This window comes from Notolabrus celidotus, chromosome 19, assembly GCF_009762535.1.
Source record: "Notolabrus celidotus isolate fNotCel1 chromosome 19, fNotCel1.pri, whole genome shotgun sequence".
Lineage (NCBI taxonomy): Eukaryota > Metazoa > Chordata > Actinopteri > Labriformes > Labridae > Notolabrus > Notolabrus celidotus.
In genome coordinates this window covers 14876935-14894885 of record NC_048290.1, presented here as the reverse complement: position 1 = coordinate 14894885, position 17951 = coordinate 14876935, and the positions used below count along the sequence as shown (strand labels likewise).

Here is a 17951-nt window from a genome sequence, read left to right as displayed (position 1 = left end):
ATCAAGCAGCTACTAAGACTAACACTGATGAATCTGTACCACTGAATACTAGCTACGTCCTCTTAAAACTAAAGGAATGTCTAATAAGAAAAAGACAGCCAGATGACTGAACATGGCTCAGCTGCAAGAGAGAACACAGCCTGGTCATCCACAACTGGTCTGTATGAGCCAGCATGTATAAGAGTATGGCGTCAATACTGCAAATAAGAAAGGCTGGATGAGTCTAAATGTGTTCTCAGGGAATTTCTGTTAACAGGAAAGACATTAGATGAAATGAAAGAATAACAAGTTATTCATTGCTAATAAAAACAGGAAATATTCAGAAGTTGTATGGTTGAATTTTGATGTTTTCCATCATCATCATCATAATGTTAAAGCAGTTTCCATGAAGGGAGTCTCCACCAGAGGATAGATTTATATCGGGGGATCAACTTTAGGAACAACATAGAGGTTTATATACTTTTCTTTTCCTGTAATTAACTTTCTAAAGGTCACACTGAGACAACAAAGTACATCTTAAAGGAGTAAAGGTAAAAGCAATACCAAAAGAGAATTTAAAAATGCAAAAAAAGAGCAAAATTGAAAACAAAGAAGACAATATAAGACGAAAATGTTGCAAAGTCATTGATTCTAACTTAAAATTTTCCCTCAGACTGCTGTTTGACACATAGTTTTATGGACTGATGCAACAGATGGAGAGGTGGCGAGGTGGAGAGAGAGAGAGAGAGAGAGAGAGAGAGAGAGAGAGAGAGAGAGAGAGAGAGAGAGAGAGAGAGAGGAAGTGGTGAGGATGCTCGACAGTTACACTGCCAGTCAGTCACAGAGTTCATGCTGCAAAAAGGAAAAGTATCAGCGGTGAGAAACAGCCTGCATTCAACGCCGTCGTCACACAGCCATGTCTGATAAGGTAAGGAGACTTTTACTGCTTCATAACAAAATACATTCTTATTCTGTCATACAAAGTGAGGATGCTGCATTTGTCCAACTTTTATATTAAACTTCTTTTACTATAACTTCCTGCTGCTGGTGTGAAGCTGTTTTCATCCTCTCATCCATAATGTTATAAGAGTTACTTTGTGAAAGAGTTCAGGTTGTCTGTGACTCAGTCAGGAGGAAGATGTTCTGCTGATGGTATCACAAGAGGAAATCAGCAGCACTTCCCTTCAGTCAGGCTCAAAGTAACATGTCGGTGATAGGCTCAGCAGGGTTGTTTTGTCATTTACATGTATTCAAAACAGCTGCAGTATTTATGTCCTGAGAGGTTCAAATATTCACATGGATGTACCTGCTTCTGGGTGTAATGTTCAGTTTTTGGTGTTGATCCAACTGTAAAGTCATTTTTTGGAGCTGCTAAATTACCTTACCATATACACTACCAGTCAAAAGTTTGGAAACACCTTCTCATTCAAGGGTTTGTATTTATTTTAATTATTTGAATCACTGTAGATTAATACCAAAGACATCAAAACTATGAAAGAACATGGAATATATGGAATTATTTAATGAACAAAAAAGTGTTAAACAAAGCAGAATATGTTTTATATTTTAGATTCTGTAAAGTAGCCCCCTTTTTCCTTCATGACAGCTTTGCACACTCTTGGTATTCTCTCAGTCTGCTTCATGAAGTGGTCTCCTGGAATGGTTTCTAATTAACATGAGCCTTGTCAAGAGTTCATTTGTAGAATGACTTGCCTTCTTAATGTGTTTGAGACCATCAGTTGTGTTGTTCAGAGGTAGGGTTAGTACACAATGGATAGCCCTATTTGACTACTATTGTAATCCAGATTATGGCAAAACCAGATTATTTCATAGTTTTGGTGTCTTCAGTATTAATCTACAATGTTGAAATAATTAAAATAAATAAAAAACATTGAATGAGAAGGTGTGTCCAAACGTTTGACTGGTAGTGTATTGAGAGGTGTCTTGCTTTTGGTCTATTTTAATTTATCTAATGATTAAAACTCAAATAAGTTTAAGAGTCAAAATTGAAAGCCATGGAACTATTATTCTATGATTCTAATTCATTATTATGGGACACTAAGTCTTTATTTACAGGCTTCAAATCTTTATTCTAAGATATAGACTTATAACTCTGTCATACAGATTCATTTTAATGATATAAAAGAAAGAAGGACACTATATTGAGTGATATATAACATAAATGAATCCCAGCGGGGTGACAAAGGACCCTGACATAGTGTAAAAACTAAGAACCAGAGGATCTAAAGCTGAAGGTGAAAGGTTAGAAACATAGCAACCTTTGTTAGCCTGAAAAGCATCAGTAAGATCTTCACATCGAAACTAAAACTTTCTGGTGCACATGTGCTGAAATGAGTGGAATGGTGCCAGTGAAGATTCATGCTGCTGCCTTTTAGACGAGCTTGAGAAGTACAGAGAGTTGCAAAGGTCTCAACTTTAATTTAGAAAAAAGTCAATGATCATTTCTAGATCTGCGTGACGTGAAAATAGCTTGATTTGTGTAAGGTTTTTTAATTTATAGTACAGAAGGAAGGCTGGACCACTGTCGTCACCTGCTCATCTATGGTCAGGTTGTCCCCCCATGGTTCCTGCTGCTGCTCCACATACGGGCACAGATCACCAAGGTCCTGTAAAATGTGGTTCCTTCGGTAATGCAGCCTAAAAACTAAAACGGAAATCATCCATGTAATCTGTCTAACTATGCAGAGTGCTAACTACGCAGTGGCAAATGCTTAATCCAGCATGTTTTCACTTTCACTGAGCTGTTACAGCACTCTGTTCATGTGTAAACAGATACAACCTAACAAAGACACAACAAAAATAAACAACCACAATCATGATTCTAACCGCTAATCACAGATTCTGTTTGAGAAACTGAAGTCATCTCCTCTTCAGCCTCTTCATCCTTCTTACAAACAATGCAAAACTGAGAAGTCGATCCTTGAGAAAGAATCTTCCTTACCATGACGCGCATGAAACTGTTTCATTTTCTCCTGTCAGACCACAAAACCACATCCTGAAGCAGGTCTTAAATAAACAGGGGGGCTTGTCTGTTTGGATCTGTGCAGATTTTTGCAAGCTTGCCCCCTCCTCATGGTTTACCACCTGATTCACATATATGCATATCAATATTCTTCGATAGATAGAAGCATTTTGAACGTTTAAGTTGTTTTCTTCCTATGTTCCAAAGTGACTCATGTCTTAGTCATTTAAAGGGAAATTTATATTTCGACTAACCAATTCCAAATAAATGTTAGAAAACTTAGCGCAATTGGGGCGCCCCCACAAGTATAACCTAAAAAAAAAAGAAAACTGAGCATTATTAATTAAACACAGGATCGCAGAAAGGGAAGGACAGACAATCATTTAGTCTTCTTAACACAAAAATCCCTTGTCGTTATAACTCCTTCCAGTGACAATAGTATTGTAGTGGTTAACTTCCAAAAACCTTCTTGGCCACTTCTGCAGGAAGTGATATTTCATATAAAATTAAACAAACTGAGAATTTATTAAAAATATTGACAAACCAAAATCCCTTTTCTTGTCACTATCAACTTATATTTCCCCAAAAGTGACAAAACTATCAAAAAACAAAAACAAAGCTATGTTTAGAAAACATCTTGCTCCTTGTCCTGCTCAGATGAAAGCACACATTGCAGCACACATGTTCAGTTGCTCCCATTTAGCAGCACCAATTACCTGCAGCATGACAATTAAAGGCATGTACACTAGAATTACTCTATGGCTCTAACAAGCATTCCTTCATTTCTGATATGCACAGCACATGTCTTAAGAGTCTAAGGCAGGTGTTTGAGCCGCTTGAGAAGAGCAGGTCATGTTGGAAGCAGTCTCAGCTGGCTTTTTCCTGATGGTGCACTGGAGTGCACTCATGGTTAAAACCTCCACAGTGTAAATATGGTCATGCACTAACTGTAAATCTTGTTATAACCACATTAATGGAACACATAATTTTGTACAACATCTTGATTACAATGCAGGACTACACAGATACAGTACATTAACCTTCGGTCCACTACACTCTGCAAACATATGAGAAAAATCATTGTTTTCAGTTTAATGAAGACACAGTTTTACAGCTATATTCCTCCAGCAGAGACTACAGATGATTATTCATGAGGTACTGAAGAAGTCAATTAATCATTTGTCTTGGTGTCCACTTGGGGTGTTGCTCTGCTTCTGCAAACACTAAGGCAATGAGTCCACTCATGTGGTGTTATAAAACAGGGGAGTTCGGTATGTAACCGTTTCCCAATCCCTCTTAATTAGGATCAAGGGTTGTTGTGAGGGATTCTGGAGCTAAAGACTCTTTCTGGAGCTAAAGACTCTCACAAACACTGGTGGTCACTCAGAACTCAGCAGAGGCTCGAACGGAAAGGTCTGCACACTTTAAAGCTCTGTAAGTCAGAAGAAGTTCTGAGTTTGTGAAATTTAAACTGGACAAACTGAGGGATAGATATTTGAAGCCCATGAATGCTAATGAAACTTGGGTCCAGAGTCTGAGCTGTGAAGCTTTCACATCAGCTAACGTACTTTGCATTGGCTCGCATGCAAATGCAACACATTGTGTAACGTTCTCTCTTCTTCCTCATCTGCAGGAGTGGTGTACCTGGAAAATGCAGCTTCAGTAGAGTCCATTGAAGGTAAATCACTGCGTCTGGTTGTTTGTCATTGAACGGAAACAAGGAAGTAACTCAGCCTCACCGCTGGAGGAAGAACGTCCCAGCTTCCCTCTGATCAAGTTCTCTCTGTGACAAAGATGTCGACTTCTTCTATCACCGACAGCATCAGGAGAGGAACCATCGCCTCTAAAATGTCAAAGGATCATAAAAAGGTAAGAGAATTTGGTGATTAATCATCATGGAAGGAAACATTTTATAGATACACATCCTCTGTTGGACAATGACAAACACATATATCAATGCGTATAATAACTATTTAAAGTTACTCTTAAATTCAATCACAGATGGAGTTCAGTTTATTAGACAGAACTCATTTACTGGTTTAATAGAGAGACTATGCATATTCAGAAGACTTCTCATTTATCTAAATTTGGTTGCAAAAGTTGATGAAAATATTCTGAATTCAATCAAAGTCATCTTCAAGTTGTCAAATATTAGAACCGGATGATTTCCCTTTTTAAACACTGTATTTTCTTCTTTCCGTCTATGCTCTTTAAGCCCACACCAGCTGCCCTGAAAGGAGCCATCCAGCTGGGCATTGGTTACGCTGTGGGAAACCTCAGCTCCAAACCAGACCGAGATGTTCTCATGCAGGACTTCTCTGTGGTGGAGAGCGTTTACCTGCCCAGGTGTGTACTCTGTACTGTATTAGTTCATGTAGCTCATGTACATACTTTGTCTAACTATGTTAATTTAAAGATTCGGCCCTTTTCTTTGTGCTTCATAGACATCCAGGTAGTTCAGTTTCATAGTGAGGTTCTGTTGTGTATGTCTCTATATCTCCTTAATGAAAATGGAGAATAATATCTGTAGTTATGGCCTTTGATAATTCAATAATCTGCCTCTTTGCACAGCACACTCTGTTCAGTATGCAGGCATTTGATCAACATTTCATGAGATTAAAACCCTGAAAGTTTGCCAGCTCAGCTGCAGAAGTGTGAAGAAATTGCTTTGTATTTTTCCAAAACTTTTTGGGCCATTTTTTGACCTTATTAGAGGGGGACTGTTGGGAGGGGAAAGAGGGGAATGACATGCAGGAAAGGCTCAAGGTGGAACCTAAGGCCTCTGCTACAAGAACTGTCGTCTGAGTTTTGGGCTCGCTTCACCTGCTGATCTGAACAGGCTCTCCAATGTCAACATATTTCATGCTCCCCTAAGAGTTCATAATGTTGTGTTTTTACAACCTTAAGAGTAAATTACATGACATAAACAAGAGAATATTAAGTCTCTTTAAAACAATTTGACTCTTTGAAAATCACCTGGTAAAGCTTCATATACAGGCTCTTTTTACAGGAAACTTTTAAAATCCATGAATCAGTCACGAAACGATGCGTCAGCATACAGGTTTTTTAATCTTCATCAAAAAGGGAAGTCACCACTGGAAGATTTCAAGCTGATAACATTTGTTTCAGGAGAAAAACACACTGTTAAGCAATAGTTCTTTTTTTGTCTCAGCAGAGGGTTTAACTTGTAAAAGCAGGAAAAGAACAGGTCTTATGAAACATGAACAAACGTTCTGTTCTGCGTGTTGCAGTCAGTCATGATAGCATGCAAAGAACCTGGACTGAAGCAGCTAACTTGAATGAAGATAACTTATGTAATTCTAACCTCTCTACTTTTCATATTCTGATATGTAGCATTTTGCTCAGTTGAAACATGCTTTGTTTGTTTTCCAGTGAGGGCAGCAACCTGACTCCAGCTCACCACTTCCCTGACTTCCGTCTGAAAACGTACGCCCCGCTGGCCTTTCGTTACTTCAGAGAGCTGTTCGGCATCAAACCAGACGACTATCTGGTACGAGCGCAGATTTACGTCTTCTGATACGACACCGTGTGACGTTAGTTTCAGTGGATTTGGTTGCCACACTTGTTCTTGCTAAGACTTTTGCGTCATTCTGTATTGCAGTACTCCATCTGCAATGAGCCTCTGATCGAGCTGTCCAACCCTGGAGCCAGCAGTTCCTGGTTCTACCTCACTAGTGATGATGAGTTTATTATCAAGACGGTGCAGCACAAAGAGGCAGAGTTCCTGCAGAAGCTGCTTCCTGGTTACTACATGGTGAGCCCCTGATTTCATCATGAACTGCACATTTCAACAGCACCACTTACAGGGAAAATGATACTGAAAAGCACCCTGCAGAGATATTTTCTTACAGCCCCTATTCCCTTAGAATCAAATTAGCCAAACATTAAACTTTTGTAGACTTTTTAAAAGTTATCTTTAAAGCCACAATCAGCACAAACAGAAAGTTTCTCACAGGAGGTTTAAGTCTCAAATCCTGTTTTGTTTACATCCTTTTGGCTAGCTTATAGTCTTCTTCTTCTTCTTTGATGATTTGATTCGATAACAAGAAAAACAATAGCTATTTATATTCTTTCTCTTCTGGCAGAATCTGAATCAGAACCCGAGGACGTTGCTGCCCAAGTTCTACGGTCTGTACTGCATCCAGTGTGGCGGCATCAACGTCCGTGTGGTGGTGATGAACAACGTGCTGCCGCGCGCCCTGAAGATGCACTACAAGTACGACCTGAAGGGTTCCTCGTACAAACGCCGTGCCTCACGCAAAGAGCGCTCTAAGCCTTTCCCCACGTTCAAAGACCTGGACTTCGTGGAGATGCATGAGGGCCTGCACTTTGACCACGAAACCTACAACGCTCTGATGAAGACCCTGCAGAGAGACTGTCGGGTAGGTTTTTCCAAAGCTCTTATATAAGTCTGCAGGGAGTCAGGGTTCAGCTATTTATTGTAGCATTATTTTTACAGTTTAAATTATTCATCTTTCTTTAATTCTCATTTCTTTCATCATTTTTTTAAGTTATATTTTTGGGCTCTGCAACAAGGACTGTAGCCTCTGTGTGTGGGGCGCTCAGACTGCTAGGCCACCAGCGCCATATTTCTTTCATAAATTGAATAACTCAACTGCCTAAAGGATGATTTGTTTTTATGTCACCTGTAACTAAAAGTGTTTTGAACTGAGAGATGTGTGAGAGAGTTTATCGTTTAATTCAAATCAGAAAGGGTCATCCTCTGAAGAGCAAGAATATGATAAGACACATTCCTTTTCCTGTTTGATTATCAGATATCAACAGTCAGGTCTGAAATTTTGACTCAAATGTTGGCTTTAGGTAGAAGTCTTTACACTTCTAAATAGGAATAAAAGGGTTCATCCTCTGGGGCCATCAGTATGCTCTTAAAAATGTTATTGATTTTCAGCTAAACAAATACTGAAAGCTGTTTTCTTCAATTTAAAGTGCTCGAAAGGTTTTATAGTTTATTCAAAGTTAAGAGTGCTAAGGGACTAACTTTTTTAGTGTCACCACCTCAGGTATTTCAACCAGAAGAGACAAGTTAAATTAACAAAATGTTATTTATTTTAACAAATATTGTGGTAATGTGACTTGATGGAGGGTCTTTGGCTTCTTGACTCTATGAGAAGATCATGAGATCAAAAGATGTCTGATGATCTGCAGGGGAATCCCCCCTGCATGGAGTGTAGACAGTGGAGCTGGTGGAGTGATGAATGGAAACTGATGATGGACAGAGATTGAGAGTCACAGGGATGTGCATGTATAGTCAGCATGAAGGGTCTAGAAGCAGAGACAGAATCATATTAGAAAAGAGAGTAGAAAAGTGACAGGATGATAATAGCCTTACACATTGCACGCCGAAAACACCTAGCATTGGTGTCCCTGTGTGTGATTCACATACTATTATGAAGCGGGTGAGGCACAGCTTGTAAACACACAGCTGGAGAGCCACATACACAAAGCTATTCTGCCCTGCACATTGCAACCTTCTTCACCAAAGTCCAACTCTTTTACAACCTCTGACCGAGGATGAGCGGTGTAAACACTGCCGCCTTCAAACAGAAGAATGAACGCTGAGAATGCAAATATAGTCACCCTGTCTGAACATACGCTGAATTTAATTTGCATAATAAGTATAAATAGTCTTCCTTTTATATTATTTTTATATTTGGATCTTTTTCCCTGAGTTAGATAGGACAGCTGATGAGAGACAGGAAATGCAGCAAAGGGTCGTGGCAAACCAGAGACCACTGAGAAGAGGACTACAGCCTCTGAGTCTGTGGTGAAGGCTTTAACCATAAGGTCAAACCAGCACCTCTAAAAGCTTTGCACGCAGTGTTCTAACTTTTCTTGAGAAAGGCTTTTGACACAGTGTTTGAGGCTTTTTAGTTTCTAAACATTCTGATACAGGTAGTTTATTCTGCTTAGACAGAATTCAAGGAGATGATTCGTTCTTGTCCACGCTGTTGGTCACTCCTCTTCCCTTTAATAACATTATGCAACCATGAGAGAGTGTTTCCACAGCATGCTCCCTTCGCCTGGCCTCGAGCTGTTATGATGACCTCATTAGCCCCTGCCTGTTATTTCATTAGACTTAAACAACAGTGGCCACTTGATGGAAGGATTAAAACCAAAGCACCTGACTCATATTATCAGGCTCAGGAGCCGGACTCTGGAGCACAAACTGGCCTATTTGGGAGCAATGTGCTCCGTCAGTGTAATACCTCTGTTTTGGGGTTAGGTAACAAACAGAAAGTAAGGGCCTCTTTGTTTACAGGAGGTTGTTTGGTCAGAGGGATTTGGTCCTGTAATGTCCTGTACTTTGGTTTGCAGATCCAGTCTTAGCCCCTTGATAGCTCTTAACTAGCTAAATAACCAGCTTGCAAATTAGCCTCTGAAATGACAGTGACTTTTATAACCAAACCTAATTCTTGCTTAACTTCTGCTCCACCCTGTCATCAAAAAATTGTCCAAGAAAAGGGACTGAGGTTGCTGAAATGCTTCAGTTTAACAAATATAGATCATAGCGAAGTGAACAGTCTGTATCTGTTCATATCTTGCCCCCCCCCCTTGTCTTTTTCTCACCGATTGTTTGCTCACAGTACTCATCAAATTGACTTACTTTGAGTTACTGTCCCTCCTCAGGTGCTGGAGAGCTTCAAGATCATGGACTACAGCCTCCTGTTGGGGATTCACGTGTTGAACAGAAAGCCTCTGAGCAGAGGAAGCCGGTGTGACAGCAGGAAAGGACAAAAGGTTCTCTACTCCACCGCGTTAGAGTCCATCCAGGCCAACGTGAAGGACCCCGACCCCGTGGCTGATGATGAAACGTGAGATGAGTTTTTGCATTCGATGTGTTTCTGTCTTGAGCAGAAGAATTACATTACAGAGTATGTTTGCTAGTTCTGAACAGGACTGCAGTTCATTGCTTTTCTTCTTTATGAGCTACAAACACAAATGGGACCATACTGGACAAGATATATTACATCTAGTTTAATTATTTTTTCATGCCTGAAGCTGCTGCTGCAGAGTAGATATTAGATGTAGTGATAACACGCTACCAAATAGTCTTTGTTTACATTTGCAACCTGATGAGTGGTACACTTGATTGTCAAAAGACTCATTTTTCATTAGTAAGTGCAACTTGCTCAATCGCAGGACAAATCAGTTAAGAGACTAGAGTTGCCAGTTTGTCCATAAGAAGCATCAACATTCACGTACACCAAATGTTCCTGATTGGAGCTTTAGATTAGAAAGCTTTCACTTTCTGTTCTATTAAATAACAGAGGGCGCAAAACTGTGACGACTTCGGCGCCCCAGAGTACCTGATCTTGCCCCTTTCATGTGTGTTTGGGTTCATTTTTTTAAAAAAAAGGTTATATCTTTGGATATTTGTTGATGTGCAAAATACTGTGCACAAATGATCAATCTTGTCATTTTTGTCATAAAGAAGCATCAGTGTTAAGTCTGTTTCATAACTAACTAAAAGAAACTCATCACAGAAGCTTAAAAGCCTCCAGCTCTCAGCTTTATTGAGAAATGTAAAATGAATGCCTCGTCTTTTTCCAGATTTGGAGGAATTCCTGCCAAACACAAAGATGAGCACCTTCTCATCTTTTTAGGAATCATCGACATTCTTCAGTCCTACAAGTGAGCACACCGTATCACACACCTGCCCATGCACTGTCAGTCTTCCCCTCTTACATGCAAACACATGAAAACTACATTCATCAGAGTGGTCGCTGACATTTTCTGAATCACAAAATGCTTATGAAAAAGATTTAATTTGTACTTTAATCTTTTAATCACATGTTTTAATGACTAATTCCAGGTTCATGAAGAAGATGGAACACTCCTGGAAAGCTCTCGTGCACGATGGGGTACGTGACTTCACATCCTGATCTTTACCTGCAGGTCTACGTGTGTGTATCTGCACAGATGTTTGTGTGTATGCATGTGTTTGTGTATGTCTGACAGCTTTCTTTGCTTTCAGGACACAGTGTCGGTCCACAGGCCAAGTTTTTACGCCGACAGATATCTGAACTTCATGGGCTCGTCTGTATTTAAAAAGATGAATCGTAAGTTGTTGCAACACACAAACACAGGTGAGTTCAACATTTGGAATATTTCATATCTGATAGTTGTTCCTTTGCATGTTTCAGCTATTAGAGGGGCATCTTCAAAGAGGAAGAGGACTTCCTTCTATGCAGTGAGGTCGGCCTCTCAGGAGTTACTGTCTGTACGCAGAGAGGAGAAGAAGGAGGAGAAGAAGGCACAGAGCATGGACAACCTGGATGGAAAATGTAAGCCTGAAAGCCTTTTTAAATTACAGTGATGACACTTTTGTAACTTTAATAGAAATCATTTCATATTTCTGATTCTGGATCTCCTTTTTAGTTTACACCTCCTCAAAACAACCTGATCTCCTGCCAAGACCGGCTGTCTCGTTTGAGTCCCCAAAAAGTGATGACAAGGATTTTGACAACAGGTAGGTGTATGTCTGAAGATCACTGTCCAGACTCTGTTCCTTGGAAACGTGAAAAGTTTATGATCACTTCTCATGCAAAAGTTAGAGGCAGGATGAGTTCATATTACCATGATACTTAAAACATGAAACAACACTATTGCAATTTAAAACATGTTGTGGTTTACTGAACTATGTTTATGAAACATGTACTGCAATAGATGCCAAAAAATAACTTTTATTCAACTGCAATAATGTCTAAATTGAGAAGTCGGAAAAAACACTGTTTTATCTAATCAAACATCTTTTCTATTTGAAATAACTAATTAATCTAAACTTCTCCAAAAAAAGAAAGACGTGCACATAAAGCAGCATGACAAAAGCTAACTGTTACGACAGAATACAGGTTTGAGAAAAAATTATTTGACGTATATTTAAAGTTCTAGTTTCTTCCATCTGTTATAAAAGAGGAGGCAGGATTTATGACCTGTTACTGCAGCCAGTCACCAGGGAGAGCTCTAATAGTTATGGCTTCACTCAGGATAGTTGTTGTTCAGACGCAGGATAAAATCAGGTGTCCTTATGATAATCTTTACTGTGTTTACTCTCACGTCACAGTGAAGACCGTCGAGCCTCATGTTCAACCATCGCTCTGGATTACCCACTGCCGTCTCACGACGTGTGCCACTCAGACTCGGAGCAGGACGACTACTTGGTATGAAATGTTTCTTTTTTAAAGCCCCTGCATGTTTTCAGTTACAGCTTGTTATCAGTCCCTCCAGGAAGTTGCGATTTCGCGATCGCAACTATCAATGCAAATTCAACCAATCAGCGCGATTTTTTCGCGGCCTTGCAATTTTATACAATCACCGCAACTTTCTCGCAACTTTGACCAATTACCTTAATCTCAGCCCCTGTACGTCATCAGTTTTGTCATCAATTTCACTTCCTAGGAACATAAACATAAGTCCTCACTTGATCGGCACTTTTCAACAGCAAAACATGCACAGAGAACAGGTGAAAAGAGGGGACAGCAGGCAGGACAAGTGACGATGACAACGTTGTTATTTATAGATTGAGGGGCACAGTGTTCGCTTGGTCACCTACCTGCAGCAGGTGTACTTTATGAACCAGCTCTCCTCACCCCCATGCATCTGTCTCATCTTCATTGAGGATTTTTACCCCCCGGTGTGCGTTAGTGACAAAGACACAACCGGGGGACGTCTGTTTAATATTTGAGGTTTGACGTTGTTGCCGCCATCACCGTAAAAAGCTCCGCGTCTACAGCTTGATTTAATCCAGTTTGGTGAAACATTAGACACATTTAGTAAGTTTTGATCAACTCCTGGTCAACAAAGATGCAGATTCATTTCAGAGTGCGTGAACTGCCTGTCGAGTGCCTCTGTCACTGCGAGATGCATTCAGGGACCATCGTAAATGTGCAATACAGACCTTTCATGGCATTTTTCTGTGAATCAAGAGAATCAAAACACATTCACAGCGGCCACATCAAGAATGTTTTCTAAAAACAACTGTAATTTAGCGTATTTACTTGCCCCTGAGATGTTATTGGGGGAAAAAAGCAAAAAAAAAAAAAAAAAACCGCAACATTCACCGCAATTATTTCAAAAAGCTGTCGCAAATTCAGGCTTTTTGGGCCGCAGATATCACAAAAAAAAACCGCGAAATCCTGGAGGGACTGAACTGTTATGGTTTACTATATTCATCTTATTGAATAGAAATCTCTTTAAACAACCAAGAAGGACAGTGCAGCTCTAATGTTTACACTCCCTGACTTACCTACTCTGTTTTTGGCTCTTAGCTGCATACATAGAGAATCCTACCATCTTTGAACTACTAGAAAACAATGCAAGGTGGCTGACAATCCTCTATATTAACAATTATTAACATTCAAGTTTAAAGATTCAATCTTTTGATCTGTATTCAAGAGATAATTTCAGAGTTTGAAGGAACAGTGGAGGTGCTGGATGTTTATATGCGTCATCACTGTTTTTTAAGGAACATAGCTGTGACTTGGCATTTACACCAGCAGTCAGTAACTGCAAAGATACTGCAGAAATATGCAGGATGTGTAAGTTAGATTTGCCTCATTCTCCTTTTTCTTACTCTAATATTCTCAAACTCGTTGTTTGCACTCAACAAATGAAGTATTAAGAGGACTTACCTGCCGTTACACACCTTTTTGTCACTTCAACTATTACTCATTTCCAGCTCAGATTAAGATAATCTTTTTAAAAAGAAAGGGGCTTATTTCTCTGTTGTACTTGTATTTGGGGTCAGTTGCGATGAATCCAGGGGTCACTGGGTGTTTCTGCATTTTCAGCGTCACACCAGACCCAGTTGGAGTTGATCAGTGGTTTATCTTCCAAGAATCCATAAACTGTAAGCAGCAAATAACATACTCTGAATTTTCCTCTGGTTTTTCTGATTAATCTTGTCTTACAGATCAACAAAGGCTCTCAGTGGTTCTTATAATGACCCTTTTGAAAAATGTAGACTGAAGGAATCCTTTGTGTTTTAAGGACACCTTAATTAGCATTTCCATTCTTGCATCTTCCTGCATGCAGTTTGCAGCTTTACTCAAATCCTCTTTGAGCTTTCTTCTCTGGTGATGGGGGACCCATTGCATCTTGTGACGTCTGTACTTTATGACACAGCAGTCCTGCTCCGCTGTCCTCCTCTCTTTCCAGCCTTTATGTCTCAGAAACCTCCATCAATCCCCCTTTTCTGCAGAACTTTTCTTATATAACCAACAAATCCTCATTCAGGCTTATGTGAAGCTTTTCATCACCCCCCATTTAGCAGTTCTACTCCGGCTCTGCAGACGTCTGAGTTAATCTAATCTTAAAGCCTCTGAGAGAAAACAGTGGGATTCAAAACTAAAGAATAGTGCAGGGGGAGAGAAATATAGAGCTTGGCTTTAGATTCTCAGAGATGCTCAGTATGTTTGTGGATGTTTTAAACCTTTGACCCCCAGAATAGAGTTAGTTAGTTGGAAGAACTCAAGTTTTCCTTACTTAATTACTTCATACTTACTCCACGCCAGCTCCTCTTTCCCCCTCGCTTATCTCTTCCTCTGTGTGCTCAGTCTGAGTCACTGTTTCTTTAAATAACTTGATGGTTTTTAAAAGCTGATGGAGGTGAATGAGGCTCCATGTTAATTTTCTTACAGAGCAGGAAAGTGAGATGTGATCACCAGTGTTCACAGGAGTTACATTTTGAGACGTATGTTTTGTATTTATGCACCAAGCTTAAACTGATGCTTGAACTCACCCTGTTCCAAACTCTTCGGACTCCACCTGATCAAATGTGACTACCTTTTCTTCTTTTTCCCATTCATACAAGACATTATTTAGATGGAGGGTTTTTCTGAGTGTAAACCACTCCCCCAACTCCTTTATTTAAATCCCCAAGAGACTTAATAGATAGCTGTAGATTTGAGACCAATTAGCTATGTTTGTCCTTTATACCATCCTTTTTCTGGCATTAAGCTTTCCTGCTGTCAAGAGGACTGGCGCCCTCCTCTGGCCAATCTGATTACCCAGTTGCCACCCAAAATCCTAAACTATGATTGGCTATTTGCTTTGTCAGAGGCGGGTCTTATGGTAAAATCACCTGTAAGGCTTGTGTTGCAACATGCAGCTGGTAGCTTTCTTTGCATTGAACTGTAGCACATTTACTTTTGTTACTTAACCCTGTTTGTACCTTAACCTTCGTTGACAGAGTGTGCAAGGGTTGGCTTGTGTTTTTTATGTACCTTAAATTATAATTTTGGCCAATAACTTATTTTAAGACCTTAATAATTTTAGCTTGAAATTTTCCCTCTGTTAAAACTCTTTAAAGTTGAAAAATATATTCAAACATTAGAATAAAACATCGGTATTATCATGTCATGATACTTAACAGTTTTTAATATCAGTAGATATGATTTTGTGGGTACAGAATGGGTAAATAAAAAAATAGTTATATATTCAGGCCACCCCTGCACAAAACAGCGCCCTTCAGACACGCCCCTGCATGTTACATCAGCACATTGTCTGTCACTTTGGCATTTACCACATTTCACTTAATATCCACCTGCAATGTGGGATGCACATGGAGACCTTTTCCTTTGCATGCTACTTTGTCTTTTCCTGCAGTTTTCACAAACTTGAAAATTAGGTCCATTCCTTCCTCTGTCTTGGCTGTAAATAGTCGAGCTGCTAATTCATCCAATAACAGTGCTGAAGCTTTATACAAGATAAAGGTTGAATATGACTAGTATTCGGTAAAATAATAGTATAGAGTCATGCGTAAGTAGCAAATATCTATTCAGTTTCCTCTCCGTGTTTGGTTGCAGATGTATTACTGAGTTCACGTCCTGACACCACATACTGTCCTTTGTTTCTTAAATGACAAAGGGGAAATCGTCTCTTTTGTTTTCCAGTGAACAGAAATGAGTGATCGCTCCTTCCTGCCTCCAGGACTTCTGACCTTCGACCTCCTCGTGCAACAGGGCAGAATAGAGGCCTCAGGACTTCACAGCAGAATGAATGCAACTCAAACTACAAGCAGTTACAGTTTCTTCCACTGCGAGCATCACTTCGTGCCTCTGTGACTTTCCTTTTTGAAACTAAATGTGCCAAATCACTGGTTCTTTTGTAGAAGTCTTGTTACCTGCAGAGGTGGATCCAGTCTGTGTTTATAGCCGTGTTAGTGAACCGCTGTGTGACTTTAAAACACTATGATACTGTCTCTTTTTGAACACTTTGCTACTAAAAGTTTCAGTTTCAGTACTCTTTGACGTCTGATTTTCTGTGAAAATGTCCGATGACTCCTCAGAGGCTGGATCTCTGAGGAAAGATTTTGTTTTGTATCTTAATCAGCCACAGGAGAAAGAAATATGTTGTTTTTCTTCAAATCAAAGGAATCTGCAGAGCTTTGTTGAGATCATTGTTTTAGGAATCTGAATGAAAAATGAAGCTGTCAGAACAGTTCAATGTGCAAGAGTGATGAAGAATACATGTCTAGAAATAAAAATGTAAAACTGATTTAAGATCTCAGTTTGCAAATATATATATATTCTGACTTTATGCTACCTAATAATGTTTCTGTTCTCTGTCCAGAAGCTGCTTGCACCAGGACAAATAGTTTTTCTTCAGTTTCTTCCTTTGACATGTTTAATTTCTGCAATTAAATATTTTCTGTACAGTTTAAAGTCTTAAATATTCCTCTGTGCCATGAATCTAACATTTTAATGAACAGGTTTTTAAAAACTATCCCCAGTTTGAAACTTTGTTTTTTAATCCTTGATGTAAAAATCAACCAAACTTTGAGTCATGTCAGCTGTCTTCTTTTGTCCACATGCCTTAAGACTCGTGAAAAATCTGTGCTTTGATACGATTTCTGAGCTTACGACTGTATTAACGCAATACTTTTGACTTCTGTGCAATAAATGTATAATGTTCTTGAATATTTATAATTTTGGGTATTTTTATTGTGTCTACAGAACTTTCTATAATAATTGAAGTAATGCAGAATTATTTACATTTGTACAAAACAACATTCAACATTCAAGATTATCTTTGGAAAATTGCAGCTTCATCATCACATAAATAAGATATGTTATGAAGTGAATTATGAGGCCCCAATTACACTTTTCCATTTCTAATAATAAACTTGCGACCTGAATATATAAACACACCGACTGAGTACCTCACTCTAAATCTAAGAAGGCAGCAGAAAGAGCACAGAGAGACACATACATGCTGAATATATTTGCATGTTTTTTTAAAGTAAGATCTATTACTTCAAATACAAATGGTTGTGTCAATATGATTTTGTTGAAAGTAGCAGTGTCATTATATATTTAGACACAAGAGGGCGCAGTAATGATACAATAGAATGATAATGTGATGACAGTTTGTTTGGACTTTGTAGTTTTGCATGTGTGCTAATGTCCATTAGTAGACTCTAAACTACAAAGGATGATTAAATTAACTCATATGGAAAACTAATGGACATATTCTCTCTGGAAAATACAAAGTTGCAGGAAAGAAATACAGTATATGTAGATTTTGTGCACCAGTTCATGAACTATAAATCAATCTGAGTGGTTTAAAGGATTTAGGTTAACATGACTTAGAGAAAAACATCTGCCTGTAGAATAAATCAACATAGTGTGCCAATGTCTATTTTTAGCAATACAACATTACAGAAAGTTGATGTGAAAAGAAAGATAGATCCCTGAAATTCTCTGGAAATTGTTCAGTTTCTTTTCTTCAATGAACCGTGTGGGCTCTGCAGATGTTAACCACAAACACTCTTTTTCTCAGTTTTCTCTGAATTAAGGGTTCTCGGTTTTAAGGTGGACGAGGTCTCTCTGTTTTTTAACTTCAGACATGCCAGAGTGTAATAACCTTAACAGGTTAAACCAGTCAGGCAGCGCCAAAATCACAGCCTGCTGTTGCTTTGCTGTCATAAAACTAATGAGAGGCAGCA

General features: G+C 39.1%; 1 protein-coding gene and 1 long non-coding RNA gene across 5 annotated transcripts; one reads left to right on the top strand and one right to left on the bottom strand.

The window, feature by feature from the left end:
• The first annotated feature begins 809 nt into the window (after positions 1-809).
• On the top strand, positions 810-16927 carry pip5k1ba (phosphatidylinositol-4-phosphate 5-kinase, type I, beta a). Of its 3 annotated transcripts, none has more exons than XM_034709559.1 (15): positions 810-907; positions 4596-4831; positions 5178-5308; positions 6356-6473; positions 6585-6737; positions 7069-7365; positions 9632-9816; positions 10556-10636; positions 10818-10866; positions 10980-11064; positions 11149-11289; positions 11384-11474; positions 12069-12165; positions 13795-13853; positions 15898-16927. In XM_034709559.1, the coding sequence occupies exons 2-14, from the start codon at positions 4757-4759 to the stop codon at positions 13819-13821; spliced, it is 1530 nt and encodes a 509-aa protein (XP_034565450.1). In that variant the 5' UTR covers positions 810-907; positions 4596-4756; the 3' UTR covers positions 13822-13853; positions 15898-16927. The 3 variants fall into 3 exon arrangements, with proteins under 3 accessions (XP_034565450.1, XP_034565452.1, XP_034565453.1); XM_034709561.1 differs by having other exon boundaries at positions 15872-16927; XM_034709562.1 differs by lacking the exon at positions 13795-13853.
• LOC117831079 lies at positions 3469-12610 on the bottom strand. 2 transcript variants are annotated; one of them, XR_004634896.1, is made up of 3 exons: positions 12558-12610; positions 9609-9803; positions 3469-4805 (listed from the first exon to the last, which is right to left on the bottom strand). It is a non-coding gene; the product is annotated as an uncharacterized LOC117831079 (long non-coding RNA). The 2 variants fall into 2 exon arrangements; XR_004634897.1 differs by lacking the exon at positions 12558-12610 and adding an exon at positions 12062-12220.
• Positions 16928-17951: the final 1024 nt, after the last annotated feature.